The 26,590-nt window shown below is 44.1% G+C and overlaps 2 protein-coding genes across 9 annotated transcripts in view; both read right to left on the bottom strand.

The window, feature by feature from the left end:
* The window catches only part of mtmr3 (myotubularin related protein 3), a 29,744-nt gene extending 9,996 nt beyond the window's left edge, over positions 1-19,748 (bottom strand). For 2 of the 5 annotated variants that reach the window (XM_036144646.1, XM_036144648.1), the window contains exons 1-14: positions 19,444-19,747; positions 16,208-16,283; positions 14,794-14,850; positions 13,653-13,742; positions 11,914-12,030; positions 10,310-10,330; positions 8,570-8,652; positions 6,851-7,017; positions 6,653-6,749; positions 6,308-6,421; positions 5,661-5,851; positions 4,597-4,728; positions 4,316-4,427; positions 1,680-1,875 (exon numbers count right to left, since the gene is read on the bottom strand). In XM_036144646.1, the coding sequence (XP_036000539.1) occupies positions 1,680-1,875; positions 4,316-4,427; positions 4,597-4,728; positions 5,661-5,851; positions 6,308-6,421; positions 6,653-6,749; positions 6,851-7,017; positions 8,570-8,652; positions 10,310-10,330; positions 11,914-12,030; positions 13,653-13,742; positions 14,794-14,796 (1,323 nt within the window). In that variant the 5' untranslated portion in view covers positions 14,797-14,850; positions 16,208-16,283; positions 19,444-19,747. Of the gene's footprint in view, positions 1-1,679; positions 1,876-4,315; positions 4,428-4,596; positions 4,729-5,660; positions 5,852-6,307; positions 6,422-6,652; positions 6,750-6,850; positions 7,018-8,569; positions 8,653-10,309; positions 10,331-11,913; positions 12,031-13,652; positions 13,743-14,793; positions 14,851-16,207; positions 16,284-19,443 lie in introns of all 5 variants that reach the window. The other 3 variants (XM_036144647.1, XM_036144650.1, XM_036144649.1) reach the window with 2 other exon arrangements.
* Positions 19,749-23,054: 3,306 nt separating this feature from the next.
* cux2b (cut-like homeobox 2b) overlaps positions 23,055-26,590 on the bottom strand; it is a 141,815-nt gene continuing 138,279 nt past the window's right edge. For all 4 annotated transcript variants that reach the window (XM_036144640.1, XM_036144639.1, XM_012882900.3 and 1 more), the window contains one exon: positions 23,055-25,479. In XM_036144640.1, the coding sequence (XP_036000533.1) occupies positions 24,675-25,479 (805 nt within the window). In that variant the 3' untranslated portion in view covers positions 23,055-24,674. The remainder of the gene's footprint in view (positions 25,480-26,590) is intronic.

Genomic DNA, 26,590 nt, shown 5'->3' with positions numbered 1-26,590 from the left:
ATCTGCAGATTGTCAAATCTTTATCCCATTACTCGATTAATCGTCAGAATAATGGATTATTAAAATAATCGTTTATGACAGCCCTACCCACACCATGACACTTCCACCTCTCTGCATCTCAGTTAGTAAGAGGTTATTTTCTTTGAGTGCTGGATGTTTTTTCTGTTCTGGGGTTAGCTTATGTCCTTTTAGACTGATCTGTCCAAACAAATCATTCCAGAAGTCCTGGCCTTTGTCTACGTTCTCTGGTGAACTTTAGTCTGCTCTTTCTGTTTTCATCAAAGGGCAAACGCTTCCGTCTGGCACACCTTCCATGAAAGTTAAACTTGTTCAGTCGCTTTCTGGTTGTACAGGTATGAACTTTAATATGAACATAATCAACAGCCTGTCCTGTGATGACATTTAGGGCTTCTCTGAGGTTTTTTAGCATCTTGTGGTCTGTTTTCCGGGTGAACTTCCTTGATGGTCAGAACTGGGCATGTTGATAAATATTATGGACGTCCTCTCCGGTTAGACTGTTTTCCATACAGTCAAATTACTGATTTCAAATTTAGCTGTGCTCCCTTTAAACCCCTTATCAAAACTAATAAGCTGCATCAAATGCCTTTCTGAAGGCCCCTGGCAGCTCTTTGCATCATACCACAGTGTTTGTTTATACTTGAATGAGTATTTTGTATGTGTGCGGTTAAAGCTGGCTAAGATGCTGATTTTTTTCATCATGCACAGGAGATTTGATAAGCTTTTTAGTTAAATTGTATTAGTTGAATTTTTCAGTGTTGCTGAAATTGATATCAAATGTCCACATGTCCAAATATATTAGAAAAACACAGGCTTTCAGAGTGCATCCTAAACCTTTCACATGGCTATATAAGAGAAAGCCACAGCAGAAGATTTATCTTTTACACTGGCAGACGGAAAAAGTAAAAAAAAAAAAAAAAAAAAAAAACTTTTCTGCTAATTTAGGCTCAGAACAATTGTTCCAATTCTAAAATGCCAACTCTTTGCAAAATTAGATTGAGTATTTTTTTCAGTGTTGAACCTCAAAAGCATACCAAAACAGATTGTCTTAAACGGTGGTTGGGTGGAGAGTAAAATTAGAAAAGAAGATCAGCCAGACGCAGCGGGCTCAACACCATTGTTGTTTCTTGGTTTTGATGCTGAAACAAGTTGCTGCACATAAGCCATATAAGTAAAAGAATTGAGGGTGGTTTGGCAGCTGCTTTGTTGATTTAATGATACGATCGGCTGGTTTTCTCCAGGCAGCTGAATAAAACTGAAATAAACCCACTGCTGCTGCGTGCATCGGTTACTGCTTCAGTTCAGACGTGGGTAGTTTTCACAGTAAAACAAGTTAGAGAAGCCCTGAGAAATCAGCTAATGACTCAAAGCCTGGACCGACGACTGTCAGAAACTGGATTGTGACAGAAGGAGCTAAACATAAGCACTCAGGTCCCAGCAACAGCAACACTCCTCAGTGTGGATGCAGTGGAGCAATGTTGTTATTTCTCCTCGTATTATTATTAAGACAAAAAAATCTGAATGGTCAAAAATCGTTATCGGCTGATCGGAGATTTAGAAAAACTTGGTGATCGGCATAACGAGCGGAACATCACTGCAGTACGTCTCTAACGTCTGACAGGAAGTCGTTAAAGAACGACAAAGGAAGAGAAGATCGATACCTCGATGGTGCGATAGTAAGGGTCCAAAAGCAGTTTGGACAGAGCAACGATCTGCGGCGTGCGGTCCCAGCCATCGGAGCAATGCACCAACACGGGTCTGTGGTCTCTGTCCACTGCATTGACCACCAGCAGGGCCGCCTTCAGCAGCAGAGACAGGTGCTGCAGCCACTTGGTGCTCTCCAGCGCAGAAAGCCAGCTGGGAAGACACAGCAGAGGAGAAAAGGTTTGAGCAGCCATGTTCGTCTCTCATACATGTCACAGGGATCGTCCTGATCAGTGCAACATTTCAATCAGTGGCTCAGACCATGGGTTTAAAAGGCTAACAGACAGAAGAGCAGAAACAAAACCAGGAACCTCCTTTCACAAGTCCCTTTTTAATCACTTTGATTTGACAATGTATCCGACTATTTGAGTATTTAAGTGGACAGCTAGAGTCTGAATATTTAACTCTCCGCTGTGAAAGGCAGCTGGTTGACTATGGATAAAAACTGAGAAACATTACCAGTGGTGATCTACACCAGACATAACCTGAGTCTGACAGCTATGTGAATGCATTCAGCTTTAAAGAATCTGGATGCACTAGAACGTTTGGAGACTGGTTATATAATACTTCACCGCAGAAAAAGAGATTCTTAAACTTCAAATATAAGCCAATGTTTAACTTCTTTGGGTTCTTGCTCCCAGCCGTGTCAGGTTATTGATGAACGTTCAGTGTCTTAAAGGGGCCATGACATCAAATTTCATTTTTCTGTTGTTTGGCTGCATGGTCTGTTATGCACTGATAAGGCCGTGTAAATGTCAACAGTGGGTACCAAAGGACCAACTCATGGGCGCTCAGCTTAGTTTCTTTGCTTAAAGACAGTCAGATCAGAAAACGGGCTGTCTTTCTATGTAATTCATATTGTCCAATCAGAGCACACCATCAGGCAAACAGCCTTCCCCTCTCCCTCCTTCCCCAGCTGATACACTGACCGGCTAATTTAATGCCGTAAGTCGTGACTGCTCCACTCAAGCAGAGGATGGCTACTGAAGGGGAGCTGTTATGTCCGAGGCTGCTCAGAAATGGGTGGAAGTTTCCACTTACTCCCTAAGGATGAGCGAATCAGAGTGGCTCAAGTTCAATTGTTAAGAAGAACCACACAATTATAGTTTTAGGCTGGATATTGGATATTCCGCTCCGCTGCTTCAGCCTCCTGTTCGAGCCGATACAGGGAGGCTGATCTGGGTCTGCCGCTCTCTGTCTGCTTGTTTGCTGCCGTACCTCTGGAGCGCGAATATCCAACATCCAACCTAAAACTAACTTCACCGCGGTCCAATACCTCTCTGTTATGTTCATATGTTCAGCGCACTTCACTGAAGACGTTTGCAAACAAAGTGATTTTGTGATGACAAAGCTGTCATCACCCGTAAGCCTATTTCATTTCTAAACGCTGTCTCGTCTGATAAACGCGGACGATGAACGGCGCCGGCAGGTTAAAGCCTTTGGTGAGCTCGGCCTCGCCTGTCCTGCAACACAAATACTTCCTCCAGCCATAATACCATAATAATAGATTTGTGATAGAGTGTTGCGCCGAGAAGGGCTGTGGGGGCGTTTGACCAGGTTCCCAAAAGTGGTTGTAGCCAATCAGAGTGAAGTCAACTAGCTAGAGCCGCATATCATTACTCTAACCAACCTTTAGGCCTGTCAAAACAATTTATTTATTTTATTCATGAAATCCCGGTGAGAATTTACACCGGGTATTTACACTCTGTTGCCTCAGTGATTTTTTTTCCCATCCATCCATATATTTTCCAAACCGCTTTATCCCTCATGGGGTCGCGGGGGGTGCTGGTGCCTATCTCCAGCATTCACTGGGCGAGAGGCGGGGTACACCTTGGACAGGTTGCCAGTCTGTCGCAGGGCAACATAGAGACAAACAGGACAAACAACCATTCACGCACACACTCACACCTAAGGACAATTTGGAGAAGCCAATTAACCTAACAGTCATGTTTATGGTCTGTGGGAGGAAGCCGGAGTACCCGGAGAGAACCCACGCATGCACAGGGAGAACATGCAAACTCCATGCAGAAAGACCCAGGGGTGTACTCGAACCCAGGACCTTCTTGCTGCAAGGCAACAGCGCTACCCACTGCGCCACTGTGCAGCCCCGATTTTTTTTTTTATTTTCCCCACTTTTATAAATTCTAAATGTGTTTTTGGCAGAAATATTACCAAAGCTACCCTCCTTTACTTTCCTCAAAGTCTACACATCCATACTGGTATAGAAACCATAACCTTAATGATGATCGAATAGGATCCACATAGCAGGGATATTTTTGACCTCATGACTAAATTCAGCAATAATGTCCTAAAGCGGAGCGCTTTAATTACACATCAACCTGGAGTAACGTTGGAGCATTGAAATGGAAAGAGATCCTCCACCTGGGCTGGGGCCAGGCTCTAAATCAGGCACAGATGTCTGAGAGCGGCCCGAACACAACAGTGATTACTAGCTACCTCCAGCGAGCAAGGCTTTGCTACAGTTGTAATCTCAGCCTGCATGCTCATAATGTTGTGTCTAGAGGAATGGGAAAGCACTGCTGGAGGGCTCTATAATTAAACAAAGAGAAGAAAAAGAAAAAAAAAAACATACTTGGCTGGATCCGGCATCTGAGTGCAGAGGAAACGCAGTGACTGGAAACTCTTACGGATGGAGTGGATGTTGGCCATTCCCATGAATACCACCTCGCAGTTGGGATAGTACTCTGGAAAGGACAGGAAAAAAAAAAAAAAAAAGAAGAAGAGGAGAAAAAAAAAAAGCTGTTTAATTTTAGCACAAAGAACAATCGCATTTGTGGCTAAGCGAGCTTCTGATTCTGCGGCATGCGCTGACCTAAATCTGCTTGAAACCTTAAACCGAGAAACAAAGCCTACCTGGGCATTCACAGCCTCCCCCCTTAGCCCTATTAGCCACGGCCGCCGCGTACGACCTAGCGTCCAGGATCAGCAGTTTGTGGGGCTGGATGGCCAGAGTCTCCACCTCTGAGCTGTTGGTCATGGACGAATCTGAAACCCACGAGTCATTTGCTTTCATTCACAATAAACACAAATGGGCTTGAAAACCTACAACTTGATCCCTTTATTACCACAAACCTTAACTTACTGCTGCTAACACTTGATGTGGTAAACAAAGATAAGGTTGTGCATGTGACGTGTGAAGTGAAAGGAAAGTGATACTTACCATCCTTCACCACTCTGCCCTTAACTTTTACATATTTATTCAGGTTTTTGTTCTGAAAATCAGGAAGGCGCGGCATCCGTATACACACTGAAATGTTTTTGCCCATTCTTCTTGGTAAAATGGCTCAAGCATCATGACATTTTTTAAAGTCTTGCCCTGTTCCTCATTTAGATGTAGGTCTGGGCTTTAAATGGCTCCTCCTGACACTTTGAGATGATTGGATTTAATCTGCTCCTTTTCTTTCAGGACCGCCCTCCATTTAGCTCAATCCGCCTTCCTATTAACTCCAACCAGCTTCACTGCCGCTGCTAGGGAAAAATCACCCCCAACACGACGCTGCTGCATGTTTTCTGTGAGACTGGTGGCGTTAAAAGTGATGAGCAGTTTTTAGTTTTCCGCCAAAAATAGTGTTTAACAAGCAGACCACACACACTTCCAGAGCCCCTCCTTCCTGAGTGTTGTGGCTCTAAAGGCTGAGGCGAACTGCAAACAGGTTTTCTATGACTATTTCTGTGTTTCACATGCCAGATGCATTTTTATAGTGATGTGCGTTTGTATCAGTCAGCTGCTACAGACAAGCTCTAACACGTAGGTTTGCACAACGGCGCCTAATGCAAATTCTTCAGAGAGCCGGAGCTCGTGGTGAACTCGCCTGCACTGTGGTGAGTGTGTGTTCAGAGAAAGCGTGGCGTACTGTGAGGGTTTTATGCGACACGGCTCGTGAGTTCAAGCGCCTGGACGAGCGCGGCGCTCTCACCGAAATCGCTCTCAGGCAGGTCTGAGCCGTTGGTGTAGCTGCCGTTAGCGAGATGTTTGCGACCGCTGCCGTCCACGGCGCACGCCTTGGCGATGGACTGGACCAGGTGCTCGTCGTCGGCGTTCCTCCATCCCCACCAGCTGACTTCTGGTTGGCCGCAGCGGGCGATCACCGCTCCTGTGCTCTGGTGCCTGTGTGTAGAAGGCGACAAGAGAACAAACAAACAAAAAAAAGGAAGATAAGCCCCAGCCAGCGCCTCCCGGTCAGACAAAAGTTTCTTTTAACCGAGATAATATCCTTTTATCGAGAAACCCGTATTTACTGCCATGAACAGGCCACACGCCTGCATGCAGAGCTGCTGTGAGTATACAGACAGAGCAGCCCAGATACTTTACAGTTTACTGTGGACTTTATAAAGCACGCGCTGAAGGTGCTGTCCCTATTTCATGAGGGGCAATGATAAAGAGCCGTAAAGACTTTATCCCCCAAAAGCTTATTTTCATCCGCCAAAAGAAGCTTCTGTGCAGCCTGTAGTTGTAGTCTGGCCAGGAGTCTGATATAGAACCATAAAGATTCAATCGAACTGCATCCGCAGCAATAAATAGGTTAAACAAATGTGGTCGGAGAGAGGAAACAAACACACCGACCTGTAAACCACGGCGGGAAACCTCTTCCAGGAGCGGAAGGCGGCCACGTTTTCCAGCTCCTTGTCAGTGATCCAGGCTGGCACCAGGAGCTGCTGAGGATAGCTGGGGCAGAGCCTGGCAGGACGGAGAGCCAGAGAGAACAGAGTCAGGCTCAACTAGAGTCTCTGTCTACAGACACATAATCCTGCCTGGGGCCCTTATCTACCCAGGGGTGCAGCACCGGCAGGGTAAAACAACACAGCTGCCCAGTGTCCGACACCTCCAGAGTCGAGCTGAGTCTTCAGGCTGCGAGGGACGAACATCAACGCCGCGGCCCAACCCTGAATGAGAGCCTTTTTTTTTTACCTGAACTTGCTGTTGATGTCCGATATCCTCCAGGCGTTCTGCGTGTCAAAGCCCATCCTTTCCACCTCGTTCTTGAACCACGAGGTCACATGTTCCCCTGTGTGGAGAAAAAAAACAGGGGGATGTCCGATAAGGCCCCCGGCTGAAGGACACCTGCCCGTGGAGTGAAGGGAGGAAGCGTGGGAGAAGGCGGCGAACCTGGCCTGCAGAGCTCGCCGTGCTGCTCCTTCTCACCGGCGTACACCTCCATGCACCAGGCGTGGAAGGCGAAGGAGAAGAGGTCCTCTAAGCGCGAGGGCGGCCTGACTGCCGCGTTCAGACGTTTCAGCCACTCCTGGCACTGCTCAAAGGTGGAGAACTGGCACCTGCGGGTTCAAGAGGAAACAGCACATAATCCACCTCACTAGGATGAAAGGGGACGCAGATATTTCTCTAGTATTAGATCCTAACCCTGTTCCACACAGAGCAATAGTAATATCAGCCAGATCTGCTGTAATGAAGTCAGCAGGGGTCTGTATAGTAGGGGTATTACAGAGGGAAAGCAGCTACACCGCCTAGGAAGACCGCCGAGGGGGCCTCCCACCCACAGTTGGGGATCTGGGCGGTACAAAGCGGGAATAACTTTTTTTTCTGACCATTAATTGGGATTTAGTTCAGAGATCACTGGACTCTAACATGGGAAAATGAAAGCAACAAGTCTGAATGTGTTGGGCTTATCCACAGGATATTTTTACCACACACGCACTGGTCATTTATGGAAATGACTCCAGTTGGACATGTTTACTCTGCATAAAAACGCACACTGGCTTTCAGCTGAGTCACTTTGTACAGCGGACCACCTCTTAGCCTGACTGTCCGTGGTTACGGTAGCTGAGTGGTACGTAATAGGGATGGAAATGGAAAAGGCATATCTTTTTATAATATATGTGGTCATTTTCAAAAGCCAAGCATTGATAAAAGAGCGGCGTCTTTGCTTCACAGGGCTGTGCTGCAGACAGGCAAACAGAGCGCCTATCGTTACCATCAGCTGAAAACAAACAGCGGCCGAGGGACAAAGCCCTGAGCCGGCTGCCATCTCCAGGGTCAGGCTAACCTTACACTGGCTTTTTATTACTCCTGACTTCATAGCAACTCTAGATTAAAACCACTTTGTCTCATTTAGGAATAGTTTTCAACCTAAATGAGACGCACCAGTACTAAGAAGTACAGGGATCCTATTCAGTTTTCATATCAAAAATCCTCTGGTTTCCTGACTAAAACTTCCAGGGCTGAAGCCTTTTAGGCGATTCTTTTTTAACTTTATTAATTTTCAACAGCACATTCATTACAGCATTCAAATTTTATACAATGCTGTTCATTTTAATATGCAAAACCCTTTTTAGGCCAATTTAAGCTTAAAAACTAGAATTCACAATTAACTCATAGAGGATATTCCTAAAGTAATCAGGCTTTAAATATGGAACAGCAACAGGCGGGCAGATGGACGGACGGACAAACAAACTAAATGCCCGACATCTTCCACCGATGGAGCTGCAGAACACCTTTCTGCTGCACTTTAAGTACTCAAAAGCATCTTGAGTGAATCTTAAAGGAGCTTAAAAGAGAAATGAATATTAAACCAGGGCCCCATTTTAACCAGTGATGACCACTTCATCTGAAACTTGCTAAACGAGTGAAATTTAACCCAACACACTGAGATCATCTCTTCTTAACTGAATGGCTAATAAAACTCAAGCAAGAGAAACATATTTAGTAGGCTTCTGATATCTGAACTTCAGTAAGTCAAACTAGTACCACTTGTTAATATTCCTTTCTATATGTCCAATGGTGTGAAAAGAAAAGCTGCCATTTGAGTCCCTGAAAACAAAAACGGGGCAAAAAGCTCTATTTAATAACAAAGGACGGGTTGAGTTTCACCTGACAACCTTGCAGTCCTTACAGGTGACGTGAAGCTGAAACATGTCCCGGCCCTCTACACACTCAATCAGCTGCAGGGGGACCTGTGGAGGAGAGAACAGGAGGGAGGAGGGGGGGGGGGGGGGGGGGGGGGGGGGAGAACATGGCCTTAAACTGAGGGACACATTTAAAATGCCTTGCAAAGGTTTTCACACTCCTCTAACCCTTTCCATCCGTCTGTCACAGTACAACCACGGGCTTGACAAACAAGTAGCACGTAAGAGTACAGCCAAAGTAAAATTGGACATTTTTAGACTTTAATAAAAAGCCTGAACTGTATGCTGTGCATTTCTATTCATCCCCACTTTAGTCTAACACTCTAACACTGGCAGAACACCAGAAATCTATCACAATGGATAAAACAACACCCCTACAGTGAAACATGGGTGCTGCAGCAGCATTATGCTGTGGGCATGCTTTGCTTCAGCGCAGACAGGGAAGGAACCAAATACACGGCAATCCTGGAAGAAAACTGGAGAAATGCTGCAGAACATTACGGTTCGGAACATTAGAGCCAGAGCTGCAGCTCATTGTTCTACATCATAGCATATTTGGGTTTTAAATTCACCCAGTCAAAGCCCAGGCTTGAATCCTATCAGAAATCTCCGGCCTGACTTGAAAACGGATCTAATGGGACCTAGCGTGAACAATTTTGCAAACAATAGGCGAGAATGTGCAAATATCCATCTCTGTGTGAAACGTACCCTAAAAGCAACGCGGCTGTCATGGCCGCCAAAGGCGTTAGCACAAAAAGGATTGGCTTAGAGGCGGGACTAGGGTGGTTGTGAATAGAAATGCAGCTCACACTTTCAATTAAAATCCCCATAAAATACAGCTTGTGGTTGCAACGTGACAAAATGTGGAAAAGGGCTTTCCAAGTTTTAAAAGCCCTCTAAATCTGCAGTTCTTGCTCAGACAAAATGTGAGACATGAGATGTACGACATCCCCTTGGATCATCTCCAAAGGCTCTTAAGAGCCGTCCTAATCATGCTCATGCAGTCAGTGTGGGACATGTGGCGACAGCCACCTGAAAATCCATTTAGCAAATTAGTCAGGATCACTACAGTGAAGGTTGGAGCCAAGAATGAGCCGCCACGTACGGCGGCATGATGTACATCAACACTTATCATCATCATCCAGCATCATGCATCATTTTCAGGCAGCACAAAACAATGACAGACCAAGAGGATCTGCTTCTATCTGCACGGCCAACTTCACACAGGTTTGTCGTCTTCTCGGTTAAAAGCAAATCAGACACAAAGTACAGAATGCCACCAAGATGAACTCTGAATAGTGCAGGGAGTGAGTTCTGCTGGCATTTAACCCAACTTTGTTAGTGAGTTAAGAGCGCCTTTTAAAGGTGTGGTGGGCGTTCCATAAAAGGTGAAGCTCGGTCTGCGGCCATGCATGACTGCCAGTCAGCCAATGAGCAAGTCAGCTCTCATTACAGCAGCACAAAGGCAGGTCACGCTTCTGTTGCTCGATTGGAGGCTGGTAGCTTTAATCTTTTGTATGGACAGCCAATCTTTTCTTTTTCTTTAAATCAGACAGGAAGTACCAAGAAAGAACGCCTGGTGTCAAACAGTAAAGACCCCCCCTCCCCCCCACCGAGGCACCGGCTAGTTAGCGGACAAGCACACGCTAAACTCCCCGGTTAAAATCCAACCACTCCACTCCATGCGGCTCTGCGCTGTACTTACTGAGACCTCACAACAACAACTCTAAACCCAAAAGAAGGACAACAAAAACAAAGAGAACAATGGTGAAAGAGGTGAATGTCCATTCGTTATCACTTTATAATGCGGGTCTGAGGTTGCTGTCCCTGCATATTCCGGATGTTTGCGCATCCTGCAGTCACAACTGAATTCCTGCCCTCCGATCTACATCTCTAATCTGGCCATCATCAAAATTCCTGAACTGCTTTTCCACCACTTCTCTCTCTCTCTCTCTCTCTCTCTTTTTCTCCCTCCCTCCCTCCCGCTGCTGTTTTCTGGGCCCTGACAGTGGTGCCATGTGACACAAATGCCTCGTCAGCTAAACCAAATATGTGTGAGGGGAACTCTGGCTTTTACAACCGTAAGCCAGTAAACAGGGGGGGTGATTAAAAGTCAGATTAACCCCAGTGAGACGGGAGGGGCAGGAAACGGCAACAGGAAACACAAAGACTCCTTCATGCAGCAGAATCACACAATCATTGCTTAATATAGTCGTCTTTATGGACTGACCCACGTCTTTTGATTTTATTATACCCTCAGCTGATGTTTCTGGGTTATTGTTAGCGTCACATGTTAACGCCGGCCTTTACGAACGTTGTTTTCCCTGATTTCCATGATTTCGTTTTGCCAATTTTAGATTTTAATAAAACTATTCAAATCAGAAGGTTATGTCTCCAGGGGAACATCGGAGAGCTCTGAAACGTACATCAGCGCTGCCTTTATTTACTACGAACCTCAAAAAGTACGTTCTTTCTAAAACGGACGAAAAAGCGAACTGACCCAGAGCCTCAGAGCTGGAAAGTTTCCATGTTTTATCCATCTGAGCTCTGTCCTGGAATGTGCAGGATTGTGAACGCTAAGCGGCCTTTTAGGAGTCTCAGAGTTCAGATACGGGTCTAGATTCCTCCTGCACTTCTAAGCTCATGTTTTCATATAGGATCTAATTAGGTTGACTTTAGGTAAATCTCTAATTTGGAAGCAAAACCATTTGAGACAACTTGAGTTGTTATGATGCGATATGATGTTCAAATCATCATAATAGTTGCTGTTTTTTCTGACTGAAAAGGCCCTAGCAGCTTGGAATTATAAAGCTTTTAAAACTTGAATTATTTCTCTGTTTTTTTTTTTTTTTACCTCCTCATCATAATAAATTGCAGATTCAGTGAGGCGCCTCAACGCGAAAGAAAACAGATTTGCAATTGAAACAGCTTTGCAGATGCTTGTGGTGACCACAAAGCGGTGTGTCTGGTTATATCCCTGAAAAGGGGTGTAGAGAGCCAAACAGAGGCCCTGACTGTCGGGCATCCCCTCTGGAGCAGCGGCTGCCACGGCAACGGCAAGTCCAGAGAGAAAGGGGAGCGTGGAGCCGAGTGCAGAAACAGAGGTGGAGAGGAGCCGTGCAGCACCGCTGCCGCTGGAGGTCGGCTCTGAATGGCCTGTTAAACGGGCTCGCTCTGTCCATTCACAAAAACTAAATGACACTTTCACGCAGCCTCCAATGGACACAATGCTCCTCATTCTGGAGTTATTTCTAGATGTGGGACAGACTTCCAACTCTAAAGCTGGCTGGACACGTATCAAACACTTACGTTGACAATGGACTCTTTGAACTTAATGTGCAGGCGATAGTTGGACATTGCGATGATGGCGTCCTCGGCTCTCCCCACATACTCTGTGAACTCGCCGTGCAGCTCAGGAAAGGGCACCTAGCAACAGCGGGAGATAAAAAACATCTGACATGAGCCGCAAAGCCACACAGATCAGATCAGCAACAAAAAAAAGAAATATGCTAATGTAAAGAGGAACATGCAATGTCACGACACGGGTTCATTGTGACGATTTTAAAAAGTTCGATAAAAGTTTTAGCAAAACTAAAAGAGTACGTGTTGTATAAAAAAAAGAATAACCTGCAGAACTGAACGGCCTTTTTAGGCTTGTTACATAAGAGCAGCTCATCAGTCTGTTACATCTGAGCCGGTCATTTACACAAGGCCACAATAAAGTCAGTGTTGTGGGGAAATAATGGAGAAAGCCATGGTGCAAATGCAATCCCTTAGAACAGAGATTTCCCCTCCTACTTTATCACTTCGGATCACTTTTCTCTTGTTCCTGTCTAGCTAAGAGACGCTTGGGAAATGAGATAAAACTGGAAAAGCTTTTGGACCGTTTTTTTGCTGAAGTGAGCAGTGGGATTCTACTGAAAGGCCAACACTAGAAAGCGGCTGGTTTTCGACTTATTTACAGCTGACCGCTGACTGGCCAACTGGAAACAAGAGCAGCCAGGTTGTGCTACCAATACTCTGCAGCGTGACAGCTGCTACTGAGTATAGAAGAGTCAAAGTTAGCCTCTTTTAGTTTAAGCGCCGGTGTTTCCCCCATCGTTCTACCAGGGAGGCGCCCCGCCCTGCTAACAAAATCATTACACATCTGTAAATGTTCACGGTTAATTTTTTTTTAAAGTTAGCTTTTCTAAATAGCGCCAGATCGCATCCTGAGATATTTCTCTCTCTATGCTCCTACATCATAAGGTGGACATGAGTCTGTGGACAGGTAGGCATAGAGACCAATTTTACGGGCGCGTTACTTTACGTCACTATAAACTGCTCGGCGGGAAAAGGTCTCCAAGGCAGCCTCCTGCAGATGGCTGCTTTAGACTTGGGAAAGACGTTTTTTGTTGCTAGATAGACCCCAGAATGGATCACAAGCAGATCCCAAATGTAATAAAACTAAAATTGAATAAAGTTACTTGTTAAACATATAACAGAGACAGCAACGTAAAAAGAGACAGAAAGATGGCTGCTCATATAAAGCTGTATACTGTGATATTTATGGAAAGCTAAATGGAAGAAAAATCTTTGCAACAACCCAAAAAAAAAAAAACACAAAGTTTGCATACATATAGAAAACTTATTTTTTACTTGTAAAACCTTTATTTACAGCAATCACTCTCGCAGAGCAGTGTGATTCTTGCTGCTAAGATAAATAATTAATGATATGAAAAAGTTTTTTTCATATATTCTTGTGTTGTAGTTGGTAAACTACAACACAAGAATGAGCTAACATCGATGGTAAAAGTTCAACTAAAGAAAGGGAATCCAAAATCAGACAAAACAAGGACTTATCGGTCCAACCCAGACAGCTTGCTGTTGCAAGATCACAAGTTAGCTCATTCTGCTTTCAGTCATTTCTTTTATGGTTAAACTGAAGGTAGTAAGCTTTTATTGACTTATTATGACAGACGTGTAACTCCTTCACATGGCAGAGATCTCTAGTCAGGTGAACTCTTTCACAGCTTCAGATGACCGGTGAGGACCTCAGGTGGGCTCACCTGCATGTTTTCCTCCTCCAGCACCGGGGACTTCTTAGGGAAGATCTGATTGGCCTGGATACACTCCAGGCTCTGCTGCCCCTCCTCCTCCTGCGTAGACAATAAGCTTGTTTATTTGTCAGCAAACTGGTGTCCACTTTCACAACCACAACTTTCTTTCACAATCATATTTGTCTTCGGCTTTAATTTCATTTTTAAAAAACACGTGACAGGAGATGGTCAGCGACTTCCTTCACTGTCGCTTATCGCCCGTCCAACACACACAGTCTCGTTTCAGCCGTCTCCCCGTGATAGGCCGCACAAAGCCTCTGCCTGGCTCTTAAATGATTTGGAAATGGCAAAAATGTCACAACAGCCTTCCTCTTTTCCGCCCAGCGTATTGCACAACCATGACGATTCAGAAGAACCAGGCCTTGTACAACAAACCGTGGTCTAACCATCAAAAGCAACACACGGGACGCCCAAAACAGAAGATTCAGGAAAAGCTGCACACGTAGGACCCTAAGAAATAACCATATTTAGTAGCAGGATTTGCTTTAGCATGTAACACAAGGGGCGAGCTGTGTGAAGAGAGCAGTCTCACAAGATTCACAGAGGACGCGTTTCATGGCTTGAGATTGGGGTTTTTACTCAAGGGGTAAAAGAAAGTCTTTGGGCTGGCAGATCAGGAGGTTGTAACGTCACGTGTGTTTGCTCAGGACCAAAGTTTAGGCTAAATGCTGCACAAAAACAGATTATGGTGGTAGGAAAGAGATGGAAGATAACAGGCAGCGGTGTGTGACGCTGCTTCAGAGGAAGTAGAGCTGGTAACCAATTACCATCGCTGCAGGTTAAACTGAATCCAGCCAGAAGAACAGCACTGTGCTAAAATGAAAGAAAACAGGACCAGTCCAAATGAGAAAAGCACGCCCAGTCATCTGCTTACGTCACAAAGTAATGAGAAAATATGACTGCAGTGGAAAGTGAAAGCTGTCCTCAGAGGACCTTTGACACTTTTAGAGCTGACGCAACTGTCTGCCTCCTGATAACCAGAGCTGACAGAGTGATAATCAATGGAGAGTTCCCATTTTGCAGATTGCTTGCAGGACAAGGGACACAGCAATTACCATTCCACGCAGTAAACAAAATAAAGATACTTTACCATGGCTCCTGGGAAGGAGCGTGGGTCTCCCAACAAGGAACTCCGGCTCGGTTATGTCTGTTCAGGAACAACACAGACAGACAAAGAGGCTTTAATTAAATACTTCCAGGGATCTTTAAGCCAGGAGGTGAAAGGGGCGATCATTTCCCATCAATCCCAAACTCTGTTTTTACTCTATGACCGACATCCATGAGTTAGAGGTGGGACGCTGTAGCTATATAATAGATGGGAAAATGAGAAAATATAAAACCCCATTCAAAATGTTTTGACCGCTTACAAACGTTGCGTATTAACAGACAAATCTCAGACAGGTTAGGGACTGAAGCAACTCTGTGTTGCCAGTCAACCCATTTTGGAGCATCAACCATTTCAGTTCTTCAGGGTTTGGGGGTTTTAGTCAGCAACTCTCTTTTACACGCTAGTTTAAACATGAGCCAAACAATATTGGTCCATCTAAAGTTAAAAAAATTCTAATTGAAACAATTTGCTACTGATGTTTGACTGACTGCTTTATGAACTATTTACAGCCTATAGGTGCTGCAGAGGCTGACCTGTCACCACATTTCTCCACACTGACTGCACCTTGAAGCTGTAAATAGTTCATAAAGCAATCAGTCAAACATCTGATCATTATTATTTCACTCCTATGAAAAAAACTAAACAGAGCTGAAGATGCACAGAGAAATCGGCTTTTCTGCTCGACAGGCCTGGGCCGCCTGATTGGACACTCAAGAAATCAGGTTGTTTCCCCAGCAGTGAACGCACCATACCTAAACGCTACCAGGTCATGCAAACCACCGGGCACTTTGGTATGGGAGCTGTTAAGAAGATTCAAAGGTAGCTATTTTCAGTAAAGAAAAAGATTTTATAAAATGAATTCAAAACAAGAACAATTGGGGAAGATATTTAAATTAAGCAGGAATCTAGAAGGCTGAACGTTATACAGCAAAGTTGCTCCTTTTTTATTCTTTTGAGCCTTCAACTTCTGCCTGTATAGGAACATGTCGGATTTGGAAACGTTGTCCCAAATCTCAGAGGAAAAAAGTAAGACAGAATGCTAAAGACGGTTTAATGTCTGAGAGGTAATAGTAAATCCTGTTTTACAGAGGCAGTTCTCTAACACACACAGTGTGACGTCACCTCTGCTCCAAATATAAATTATTAGTTACAGATAAAAACAGGAATGCTGGGGAAATACATATTTTGGATGCTGTTCATCCTGTTTTAACGAAAGCAGGAACAGCTCCAACCCAAATCAACAGGTCAAAGCTTTGCAAACACCAAGCATCACTAATTAGTCGGAGATCTATGGTCTTTGAATCTCTACCAACATAGTTTTAAGATGAGGGGAAAACAATGTCAGGGATTATGATTTATGACTTATGAAATAATGGGAGATATCTCAGAAACTTACCGCAGATAGTTGGCAACGAACAGTTTGCAGTCCTGGTAAATGTGTTCAGAGACGCTCACAAGCAAGACACGGAAATCTGCAGAGATGAACAGAAAATACTGTTTAAATGCTCTTATATTTTACAAACAGACTTCTTTAAAAACTGCTGGAGCCCTTTTGATGCGCTGGCAAATATAGGAGTAACAGATGAGCGCAGTGGGATGCATGTGAGCTTTCAGACGCCTATTAAACTCAGATGTGGATTGAAAAGAAAAAGGCATGCTGGTGCCTTAAGCACCAAGTCTGGCTATCTAGGAGTCTTGATCACATGAAACCTAAATTTATACACATATTTTAATGCAACTAGCCAGATCTATCTGAGAAAACCCCACTGACGCCAGACATAATTCATTATCGACAGAGCAACAAGGCATGATCAGTTTTCATTTGGTTAGTTTATTGTTTAATCAAGAAAAATCTATGGCCCCAAAAGCAAGCATCCACCCGCACATGGTTCTGGTGACGTCACACAGAGCGCATTTCTTCTTGCTCTTTACTCTTTATTTGCAACTTTTGTTCTGCCTGGCTTTGGCCAAACTTTCGAGTCATATTTGAAAACACTGCAGGGATTTTGTGAATGTTTGGCAAAGATTTAAAACACGAGCAAGGGGTTTGTGTAGAGGAGCAAAATGGCAAGATTTTATTATAACAGATCATGAGTGACCATTTGGAGCCAAGTAATGAAAACCATTTGCTTTGCCTTTCCATTGTTTAAACCAGGGGTGTCCAAGTGGGGGCCGGGGGCCGGGGACAATTGAACAATAATTTGACGCACCAGCACACGTAAGTAATGCAGACTTTTTATTCTTATTTAGAGCAACACTGTTACAGATAAGTTAAAATTTTCTTACACTGGAAAATTTTACTCAAATGCAGATTTTAATGCACCAAAAAAAATCTTTTTTTTTAAATTGCCTAAATACAGCAAATTTTTTCAAAGACTAACTCAAGTCCTGTTAGTATTGCAGAGAACAGAGAAAAGGAATTCGGGTTCAAAACTATTTGCAAAAGGGATGACCATCTGTTAATACAACAAAAGATGCTAAACTCTATATTTTGAATCTGGAATGATTAACACATCCCTTTTGTACATAAAATGTCACAAATTTGCTTAACTAAAACAGCTGCATGATCATAATTTGTGGAGCCGGTAAAAGGAAAAAAGAATATCAAAATTTTTTAGGGGGATGCGGGGTTTAGTTTGTTTTTTATTTACATTTTTTTGCCCTTGAGTACTTTTGACGAGACAATGTTGGCCCACGTGACGAAGAGGTTGGACACCCTGGGTTTAAATGTTCTAACGTTTCCTGCAGACCTGCGGCTGCACTCTGTACTTCTGAAAACCATCAAGGATGATAGACGGACAAGTTAGTCAAAGCATACTATCGCCACCATGCAGCCATTTAAGTTGGAACAAGCAGAACAAGGCCTTTTATGATGGTGGGAACGTTCAGACGGAAAACTAACAGGACTATAAACTTCCTAACGTCACCGGTTCTGAGGACGATCGGCGTCACTGTTGCACTTTACCTCATCACGAGTTGAGAGAGTTGTCTAACTAAACTCTGGCCCACACACAGGTTGAAATCTGTCAAAAGCTGGATTTTCTGACAGGTTTATCTGTCCCTGCTGACCAGTCTCATTCTTGTGCCTCTCATCACGCCTTTTCACCAAAAACTAACACTTTGCTCTTTTGTGAAACTTTGCATTTAGACAAAATTGTGCAGTAGAAATCTATACCCCCCATAACCCAGATACGGATTTGTTGGGAGTTTATTAAAGGAAAAAAAACAAAAAAAACATACATCACTGATGGTATATTTAAGCTAATGCAACTTTTGTTTTAGATTGAAATACATTGATAAACTGCCTGGAAGACCTAAAAAACTATTGGATTATATGCTCAGAAAGTTTGTCAAGCATTGCCAAACATCTGGCATCAGTAAGGTAAATGGTATTATTTATAACCAGGGGCTACGAATTACATCGACATCAATGAACACATTCACAACAACAAAAAATAATAATCACTTATGTAATAACAAGAAGAATAACAATGCATTTTATTTGAAAAGCGCTTTCCATAACTGTATACTGTTATTTTACGCTGTCAAACTGTATATAGGGAGGTAAGGCTCAAAAGATTACTAAACATCTTGTTTTTAACCAGGCAACCTGTTAGGGACATCTCAGCAAACGGCCCAACAAGCAGCCTGAAAAGGTCAGAGACTGAAATCTGATCCAAGGGGGTCAGTGAATGGGCAGCTCAGGAGCACAACACACCTACTCATGAACATTCAAGATGCCCGATCATCGGCGGGAGGGAGGGGGGGGGGGGGCAAAGAAACAAATCCCCAACAAACCGTAACAAACGAGCCCCTTGAACCGGGCCTGGCCTCCCGAGAAGCGGCCAAATGAGGTCACCGCTGGGCGCTTTTACTGCTGCCGCCGCCTGATAAAGCCTATCTGGCCGCCGCACGGCTCTGTTTACAGCGGAAGGCTGCAGAGCCGAGCCCGGCCGGCGGCACTCAGCCCGCGGGACGTCAGAGCCGCGGCATCACGCAGCCTCCGCGGGGCTCAGCTCGTTTAACTGCGGCTCCACTGACAGCCAGGCAACTGGGCGGTAACGGCAGGTCAGCGCTAAACAAAAAAAGAAAAAAAGTGTGGACTAACCGGATAAAATGTACCTCTCAGTGCGGTAACTGAGAACCACAGCACACGGCGCTCCGTATGAAATACGCGCTATCTTTATATTTCGAGCTTCGGCAGACGCGTTCAGCACAGGAGAAATAAGGTAAAGACAGGCTTACTGGGGGCTAACTCCACTTTCTCATGCCAGCGCACCAAAGTCGCCACGGAGAAAGCGGTAGAAAGAACTACGGCTGCTCTTCCTCCTCCCCGGGCGAGCTAACTAACGTCAACATCAACAGTTAGCTAGCTAACGTCAGCCAACGTTAGCTAAACGGCCGAGTGCTCATACGAGCGACGCTCCGTATGATTTTAACTCCGCGAGGGTAAATGTTGCAGCGCCCTAGCTGTGCCACAAAGCAGCAACTAACTTCCCCCCACGGCTAGCCCGTAGCTGCGGGAGCTAGCCGCTCCGTGCGAGTGTTTTTGTTATGAGATGGAGGGCGGACCCCGGGACGGAGGCCTCTGTCAAAACACACCGAGGACGAGAGCACCGCCGCTCGACTCACCAGTCAGGCGAGCGCCGAGAAGTCCGCGGCCACAGCTTTATCCGAAGCCGACGGAGTAACTGAAGAGCAACGCGGTCTCCGACAAATACGCATTCGTCATATCCAGGCGAAAAGCCCTGCTTTCAGCGCGTCCCTTTCCAGCGCCGAGCCTCCGTCGCCATCGCCGCGAAATCTCCAGCCCGACAACATTACGTGCCGGCGACGTCATCACGTTACAGCGGCCCGCCGGGAGGGGCGTGACTCACGAGGCACCACGCGGTACAACCATGTAAACACGGCTGCGTTGCCAATTTACTGCCAAAGTATTAAATGGCGGTGAAGCTGATACAAACATATTGCGGTTATAGTATATATAATATACATTTGTAGAGTTCCGTTGGCAAATATCTATTTGCATTTTGTCACCCAGAAAGTAAATAAATACACAACACAGTAGGTCTTAAACAATTATATATTGACTGATGGCTTACATATGCAATTTATTTTTTGAAGAAAATCGGCATACCATTGACCATTCCTTAACATTTGATAGATTGACACGTGAAGCCTTACAAAGCTTTAAAAAAAACATTGTTGAGCCTTCCTTACTGAGTCCAACCTTTAAACGGGTTCCTTTGGGGTAAACCCTCAGTACCAGAGTTGTAACCCTTTGTTTACATTTCCTTGGATCATAATCTACTTCCTTACCTGCTAATTTCTTTTTAGTGACGAATGTCAATCATAAAATAAAATCAATTTAAAGTTCACAACTAAAAACAAAGCTAGGCTTTCTTTCTGACCTGGGTTGCAAACAGCCCCCACACAAGAAATGTGTCTGTAAGGAAAATGCGTGAAGCATGTGATATGGCACAAAATAACCTTCATTTAAATATTAACCTAGAAGTAAGCTGATTCTTGAGTTCCCGCTTTCAAACAAACTGTAATGATTTTTGCAACAGTCATATCAATCAGCTGCACCATGCATGGACATTACTAATGTAAAAAGGACCTAAAGTACAGATTTACCGTTCCTGTTTAAGTAGAATAACAGAAAAACAGTCTATCCCCTTGTCGTGTGACCAGAATTAATTGCATGCATAAAAAAAATATTAGATGAGGTTTACATGAAAAGATAATGGTCAAGGTAAATACATTTCTTTTCTTGTGACCATGTTAATATAAAAAACAATGAAGTTCCCTCATAAGAAAACCTAATCAAATCTAACCGGAGTATATATTATGCACAGAAAATGGATGTTGGAAAAGCTGCACAAGTGCTTTTCCGGCTCTGAGAGGAAAACAAAACTGTGTTATTAGAGAGCAAGTCTGCTGATCTCAGAAAAGCAACCCATAAGCCCCTTCCTGGTATTTCCTGTCTGCCCTGTGCTCTGACACATCTGGGTAATAAATGACAAAACTGCATCACTTCTCCAAGCAAACCATGATTTTATGTCACAGCTCAAACTCCAATAACCGTACAGGTTCCACATGATCATTTATTGAAGAGCATAACAGAGTCATTCTCCACACCACATGTTTATCATAATCACCATCACCGATTAGAGCAACCGTTTTAGTAAAGCTTTAAAAAGCAAGACTACCCTGAGAGAAGGTCTAAAACGTGGGCAAGCTTGCCAGATGAGAACTGGCTGGACTGGGTTTTGGTTTATTAAATCTGTACACTATATCTCAATATATTCAGCACATTTTGTCCCGAGGATGTAGGGTTATTTTTAATAATTGTGTAATATATAGCTCTACATAATACAATCCAAGTCCTCTGAACTATGTAGACATGTGCAAGTGTTTCCTACCAAATCCAACGATACAGCAAAAGGCAAAGACTTGTGGATGCTAAGTAAGGATAATGTTCATATTTGAAAAATTTCTCGGAGTTCTCACAATTGTCAAAAAATCTAAGTGCTGTAAGTACTTCATACAGGAGGTATTGGATAGCTAGGTAAGTGTTCAGAGTATAAAATAGAGGCAAAATACATAAAGAACATCCTGCAAGCATGACAAAGAAACAGCTACAGACACGATACACAAGTGGTCAAAGATAATATGAGGTGGGGGCTCTTTAATATACTGTACTTACAGACTGAAGGGGTTTCAGGTTGATGACAAGCATCATGCTTTCAGATATACTGAGCTTTAGTCCCAAAGTAGATCGATGCACATCTCGTCGGTGCCAGCGAATACCCAGATAAACCACGTCTCAGTGCTCGGCGGCTGTTCCAGTAAAGTGGTGTTTAGCCTAACAGCTGTAAAAGACCCGTTCTGAGAATGTGAACTTAGCCAGGGGTTACCCGTGAGGAGCATCTGTACACAAAGAGAAAACTACCACACGCCCTGCTCCATGTCGGTTCTCTGAGGAGTGGACTCTCGTCTGAGTCACCATGCAGAGGGCAGCGCTCAGTTCGCCCCGTCACCGTTTTGGTCGTCACATCTGCAGCAGGGACCCGTCGTTCTGACATTCATCTGTGCCTGCCCTGGGGTAATTTTGAGAACCAGCAGTTTATTAATTTTGTAAGGCTTCTCTACACTTCACTCATACTTACAGCCAGTATATGTGGGTAAATACACAATATGTACTAGCAGGAGTTAGTAGTAGTTTGAAATGGGGTCAATATCTGACATATTTCCCAAGCCAGTTGACCCAAATGGTGATCAGAACCCAAAGAAATGGAAACGGGGTTTAAAGGTGTCTGAAAACAACACGCGGTTAAATCCAAACATGTTCATACCGCTGGCAGAAATGGATTTGACTTTCATCTTTTAATTTGAACGCCATGTTTGTCCCAAGTGAAAGTGATATTGTTTTGTAGTGGACCAGCCAGAGTTCTCACTTGCATCTAATTTAAAATCTGTAGCGGGAGCAAAAGATTAGGATGATGGCTGGGAGGCCTTCGAACCTCAAAGACTCGGGGCGCCTCACTCGTCACCAAAGATAAACACGCAAAAAGCTGGTCAGCAGCTGTAAAATGGGTTTCGTCGATGTAATCCCGAGAAAGTCATGACATCCACTGGTTATTGAGAAGGCCATGAATTAGGGCTGGACCTAAAAGCATATTGATAAAATAGAAATCAGACTGATCTATATTGATAATTATCATAACATTCAAAAATATATTTTAGGTGCAGCTCTGGCCCTTTTGTGCTGTTGCCTAATGACCTATTTTTAAATAAACACTGGATTTAAACACAACCCTTTATTTAACCAACTTTTTACCAATACTGTAGGTCTTAAAAAAAGAACAAAAAACAACCCGTGCTCTCTGACCTCTTTGAAGCTTGGCCATCGAGCGTACCTTGGTCTGCGTTTGTAATCTGTTGGGAGGATCTAATGACTATAAGGAAGGAAAACTGTTCTTCTAATGAACTTTTTATTGACCCCCTTTTTTTCCTATTGACCCACACATCTATCGATCGATATATATCATCATTGAATTATTGTCCAGCCCTACTATGAATAATATTTGACATTCCATTTATTGATTTATTTATTTTTGTTAAAATATAAATAGTACCTCTTGGTTCACACTAAAAACATCTAAATCTAAATCTGCCCAGGGGTATGGAAAGTTTTTAGCTTAAATGCACAATTATACAAGATTTGAGCATTTTTCAGATTTTTTTTTTTTTATATCTCTGCTCGTTATTGATGAACACACTTTACTTCTAGGCATGGGCCTAGACCGATGTCAAATGAAATGTTTTACATTATACAAATTATTTAGAAAAGGGGATTTTTAAAACAGCAATACCTTAATAAGAATGACAGGTGGCGCTGTATTAGTTTCCATGCCATGAACCTTTGTGTTTTCTATTTCTTTGACTGGAAATGCTTCTTTGCATAAGTATGAGCAAAACGTAGGTGCCTTGTTTCAGCCAGCTGACCAGGCAGTCCTGCTGCGTTGAGCCGGAGGAACACTGTTATCACTCTGACACTCTTTCTGCCATCTTAATAAAAGAACTATAGGGATGGTGTGAGGCTGGTTGGGAAACCACAGCTTTTATAAAAACTCTGGCATATATTGACACCCAGCAAGCAGCCCCTACCTGCTAGCTGCACGGACAAATGAGTGGCGGGGCGAACCGACTCAGAGCCGACCCAGAGCACTCCTCCTCTGCTGACTCCACTCGTGATTGTTGTTTGTGTTTATGGAAAGCACGATCATAGCATGACGTGTGTGAACCTAATGTGAGGTAAACCAAGTGTCGTGCGTCTTGGCCCAATCCAGCCTGAGAACCAGTGCCTAAGAGGGTCGAAGAGGTAAGTCTGAAAGAAACTGTGTAAACTGGGCTCAGGTGAACTGAAGCTTCCATTTTCTACCAAAAAAGCACGAGGGCCCTAAGCTGTAAACCTCAAGTATCATTTAAAATAAAGAAAAGAAAAGAAAACACTTATAGTATTCCTTTGCTTAACGTGAACTTTTTTCCTTTTTTGCAGGCGTTGCAACTTTTTGTCGCTGAACCTCTTTTTTTGTTCGTTTCAGCTCAAGTATAATCACAGGTGACTAACTACAGAGGATAACAGGGTCAGGTGAGTACCATGCTACATCAGATTTAGAGAAGGCTATTGCAGACAATTCTACAACATGTACAACCACATTTTATACGTGTGAGTTACAAAGATTTCAAAACATATCACCAAGAAACTAAGTACATACAAGATGTTGTATATTTAGAGTCTTAAAAGGACTATCCCTCAGTCAGTAATTGGAACCCATGTTACTCGACTTAAACTGTCCAGTCTGACAGACAAAATTTGAAAAACTGCTATTCAAAAAGTAGCAAATTTGGTCAGTGTCTTTTTTTTTTTTTTTTCAAATAGTTATAGTGCTTTTAATGGCTTAAGACAGAGGTCTTTTTTTTAATCTCACCCTGTGGCAATCTTCAGAACTTCAGTGCACATTAAATGACACCATAGCTGAAAAAGTCTTCATGTCAAGTCCGATAAGGTAAAAGAACAGCTAGCGCTGTCACATACATTTGAAAGTAGTATGCATTATCAAAAGAAAAAAAAAGAAAAAACAAACAAAAAAAACAAATACACTTTTATAAAGTTTTTTTTAACTCTTAAATTATTGTAGGAAATGTAGTTTCATTTTTCCCTCTGCGTTCCCGTTTCCAGTCCAAGACGACAGGCCTCGGGGAGCCAGGCTCCGCTCAGGTCTGCAGGAAGCTTTCCGTCCAACCTCCCTGTGTGCAGCAACAGTCCTCTGGACGAGACGCGGCAAAAGGAGGCCTCAAAACTCCCATTCCAGCGTTTCTTCCCGATTGGCCGCCCTCTCTAGCCTGTGGATGATGTTATTGAGGTTGGCCATTTTCTCATTGCGTCTCTGAGAGCTTCTGTTGAGTTTGGGGCTTTGGAACGGGGGCGGCGGGTTGGCATCCATGCTGTGGTTGGTGCTCGTCGCCTGATTGGGCAGCGAGGGCGATATGGGCGCCGAGGAGGAGGGAACGGGAGAGACTGACATCATGAGGCCCGGCGACGACGCGGCAGACGGGGAGTTCAGAGAGACCTCCAGGCTGCTGCGGCAGGGCTCCGACGAAGCCTTGAAGCTGACTGGGTCGACGGGGGACTTCCCGGGTTCCTCTCCCTCATACCTGGACTTGTTGGCTAGCTGAGGCCCGTCCGCGGAGGCCGTGCCCGGGTGGAGTCCCTGAATCTGGTTGCTGGCGCCCTCCTCCTGCGTCAGGCTCTGGCCGGCCGGGTGGGGCTCCCGGCAGCCAGAGACGGAGTCTTCATGCTCGCTTTTCAAAGGGGACAACGGTCCAGCTGTGGGAAAACATTGCGCTGCTTTCTGGGAGCTTTCGCTGCGCTCCACGCCATCCTCTTCCCTGTACGTGGCCTCCTGTTTAACACGAGGCAGTGCAGCGTTAGTGCTGAGAGGAAGGCTGGAATGGATTGGTCCTGAGGGCGGCAGCAGCCTCCTGTCCTCGCCGTCAGAGTTGGGGCTCCGTGTTGCCGAGGGGGAGTAGCTGTTGGGGTCGGCGTCTGTGTCGTTATCTGCTAGACCCCCCATCAGCACCTCACGCCTCATCCTGGACCTGCACACAAATGTTTGGGTTAGAAAGCCTCTTTAAGGAAAGACAGAAATGGAGAAGTTCACAGCGCCTTGCAAGAATATCTGTAGCCCCCTTACATTTTTTTTTTTTTTTACAGTTTGTCACATTTCTACCAGAGAACCAGAGAGTAGCTGATCTTTACACAGTGCTAGAAAACCTTTTCAGCAGGACAGCAACTCTAAACCAGAGCTAAGTGCATTCATGTGTTAGAATGGCCCAGTCAAAGTCCAGACCTAAATCAGATTGGGAAGCTGAGGCATGATGTGAAAACTTTTATTCACAGATGTTCTGCGTCGATTTCAGCTGAACTTGAGCTAATCTGTGAGGTAGAATGCAAACATTTCTGTCTCTTAGGAGAAACAAATCCTGAAAGAATTGCAGCAGTAATGCCAGTCACAGGTGGTTCTACAAGATATTTACTAAAAGCACAATCCAAATGGACAGCGGACAGTTCAGACTTTTATTTATCTAAAAAAAGAAAAGTTGAACTATGCACCATCTTTCTCACAAATCTGCACTATTTTCGTGTTTGGTCTATCACGCTAAATCCAGATAAAATCCGCTGAGGTTTGCAGTGGCGGTTCTAGACCAAACTTAGCAGGGGGGCCAGGGTGGGGCCAGTGTATTTTCACAGGGGCACAGAACAAAAGATTGGGGGAAAAAAAGCCTAAATAGGTCAACATTTCATCGTTTAATATATTAAGTAAGCCAAAGAGCCAATTGTGGCTCTGGAACTGCAGGTTGCAGACCCCTGGTCTTTTCTCAATACAGCGGGAGCTTAACGTGAAACAGCTACATTTTTAAATTATTGTTATTTTTTTCATATTTATTTTTTAATTATTTTGTTATTTTATTATTGGGTAAAACCATAAACGTAAAAAATACAACTGATCCAAATGACCAGTCAGTCACAGTATCTTTGTCAGCTTTTATCATCCTAACAAATTTAATATCATGTTTTTAGTACAGGGGCCATAACAGGGGCCAGGAACAGTTCTACAGGGGCCCTGGCCCCTGTTGGCCCCTGTCTAGAACCGCCCCTGGAGGTTTGAGGTGTGGCGGTCACACAACGCAAAAAGCTCAAAAGGTGTGA

This window comes from Fundulus heteroclitus, chromosome 12 (assembly GCF_011125445.2).
Source record: "Fundulus heteroclitus isolate FHET01 chromosome 12, MU-UCD_Fhet_4.1, whole genome shotgun sequence".
Taxonomy (NCBI): domain Eukaryota; kingdom Metazoa; phylum Chordata; class Actinopteri; order Cyprinodontiformes; family Fundulidae; genus Fundulus; species Fundulus heteroclitus.
Note: the sequence above shows the minus strand (reverse complement) of the source record. Positions and strands in the feature narration are given on the sequence as shown.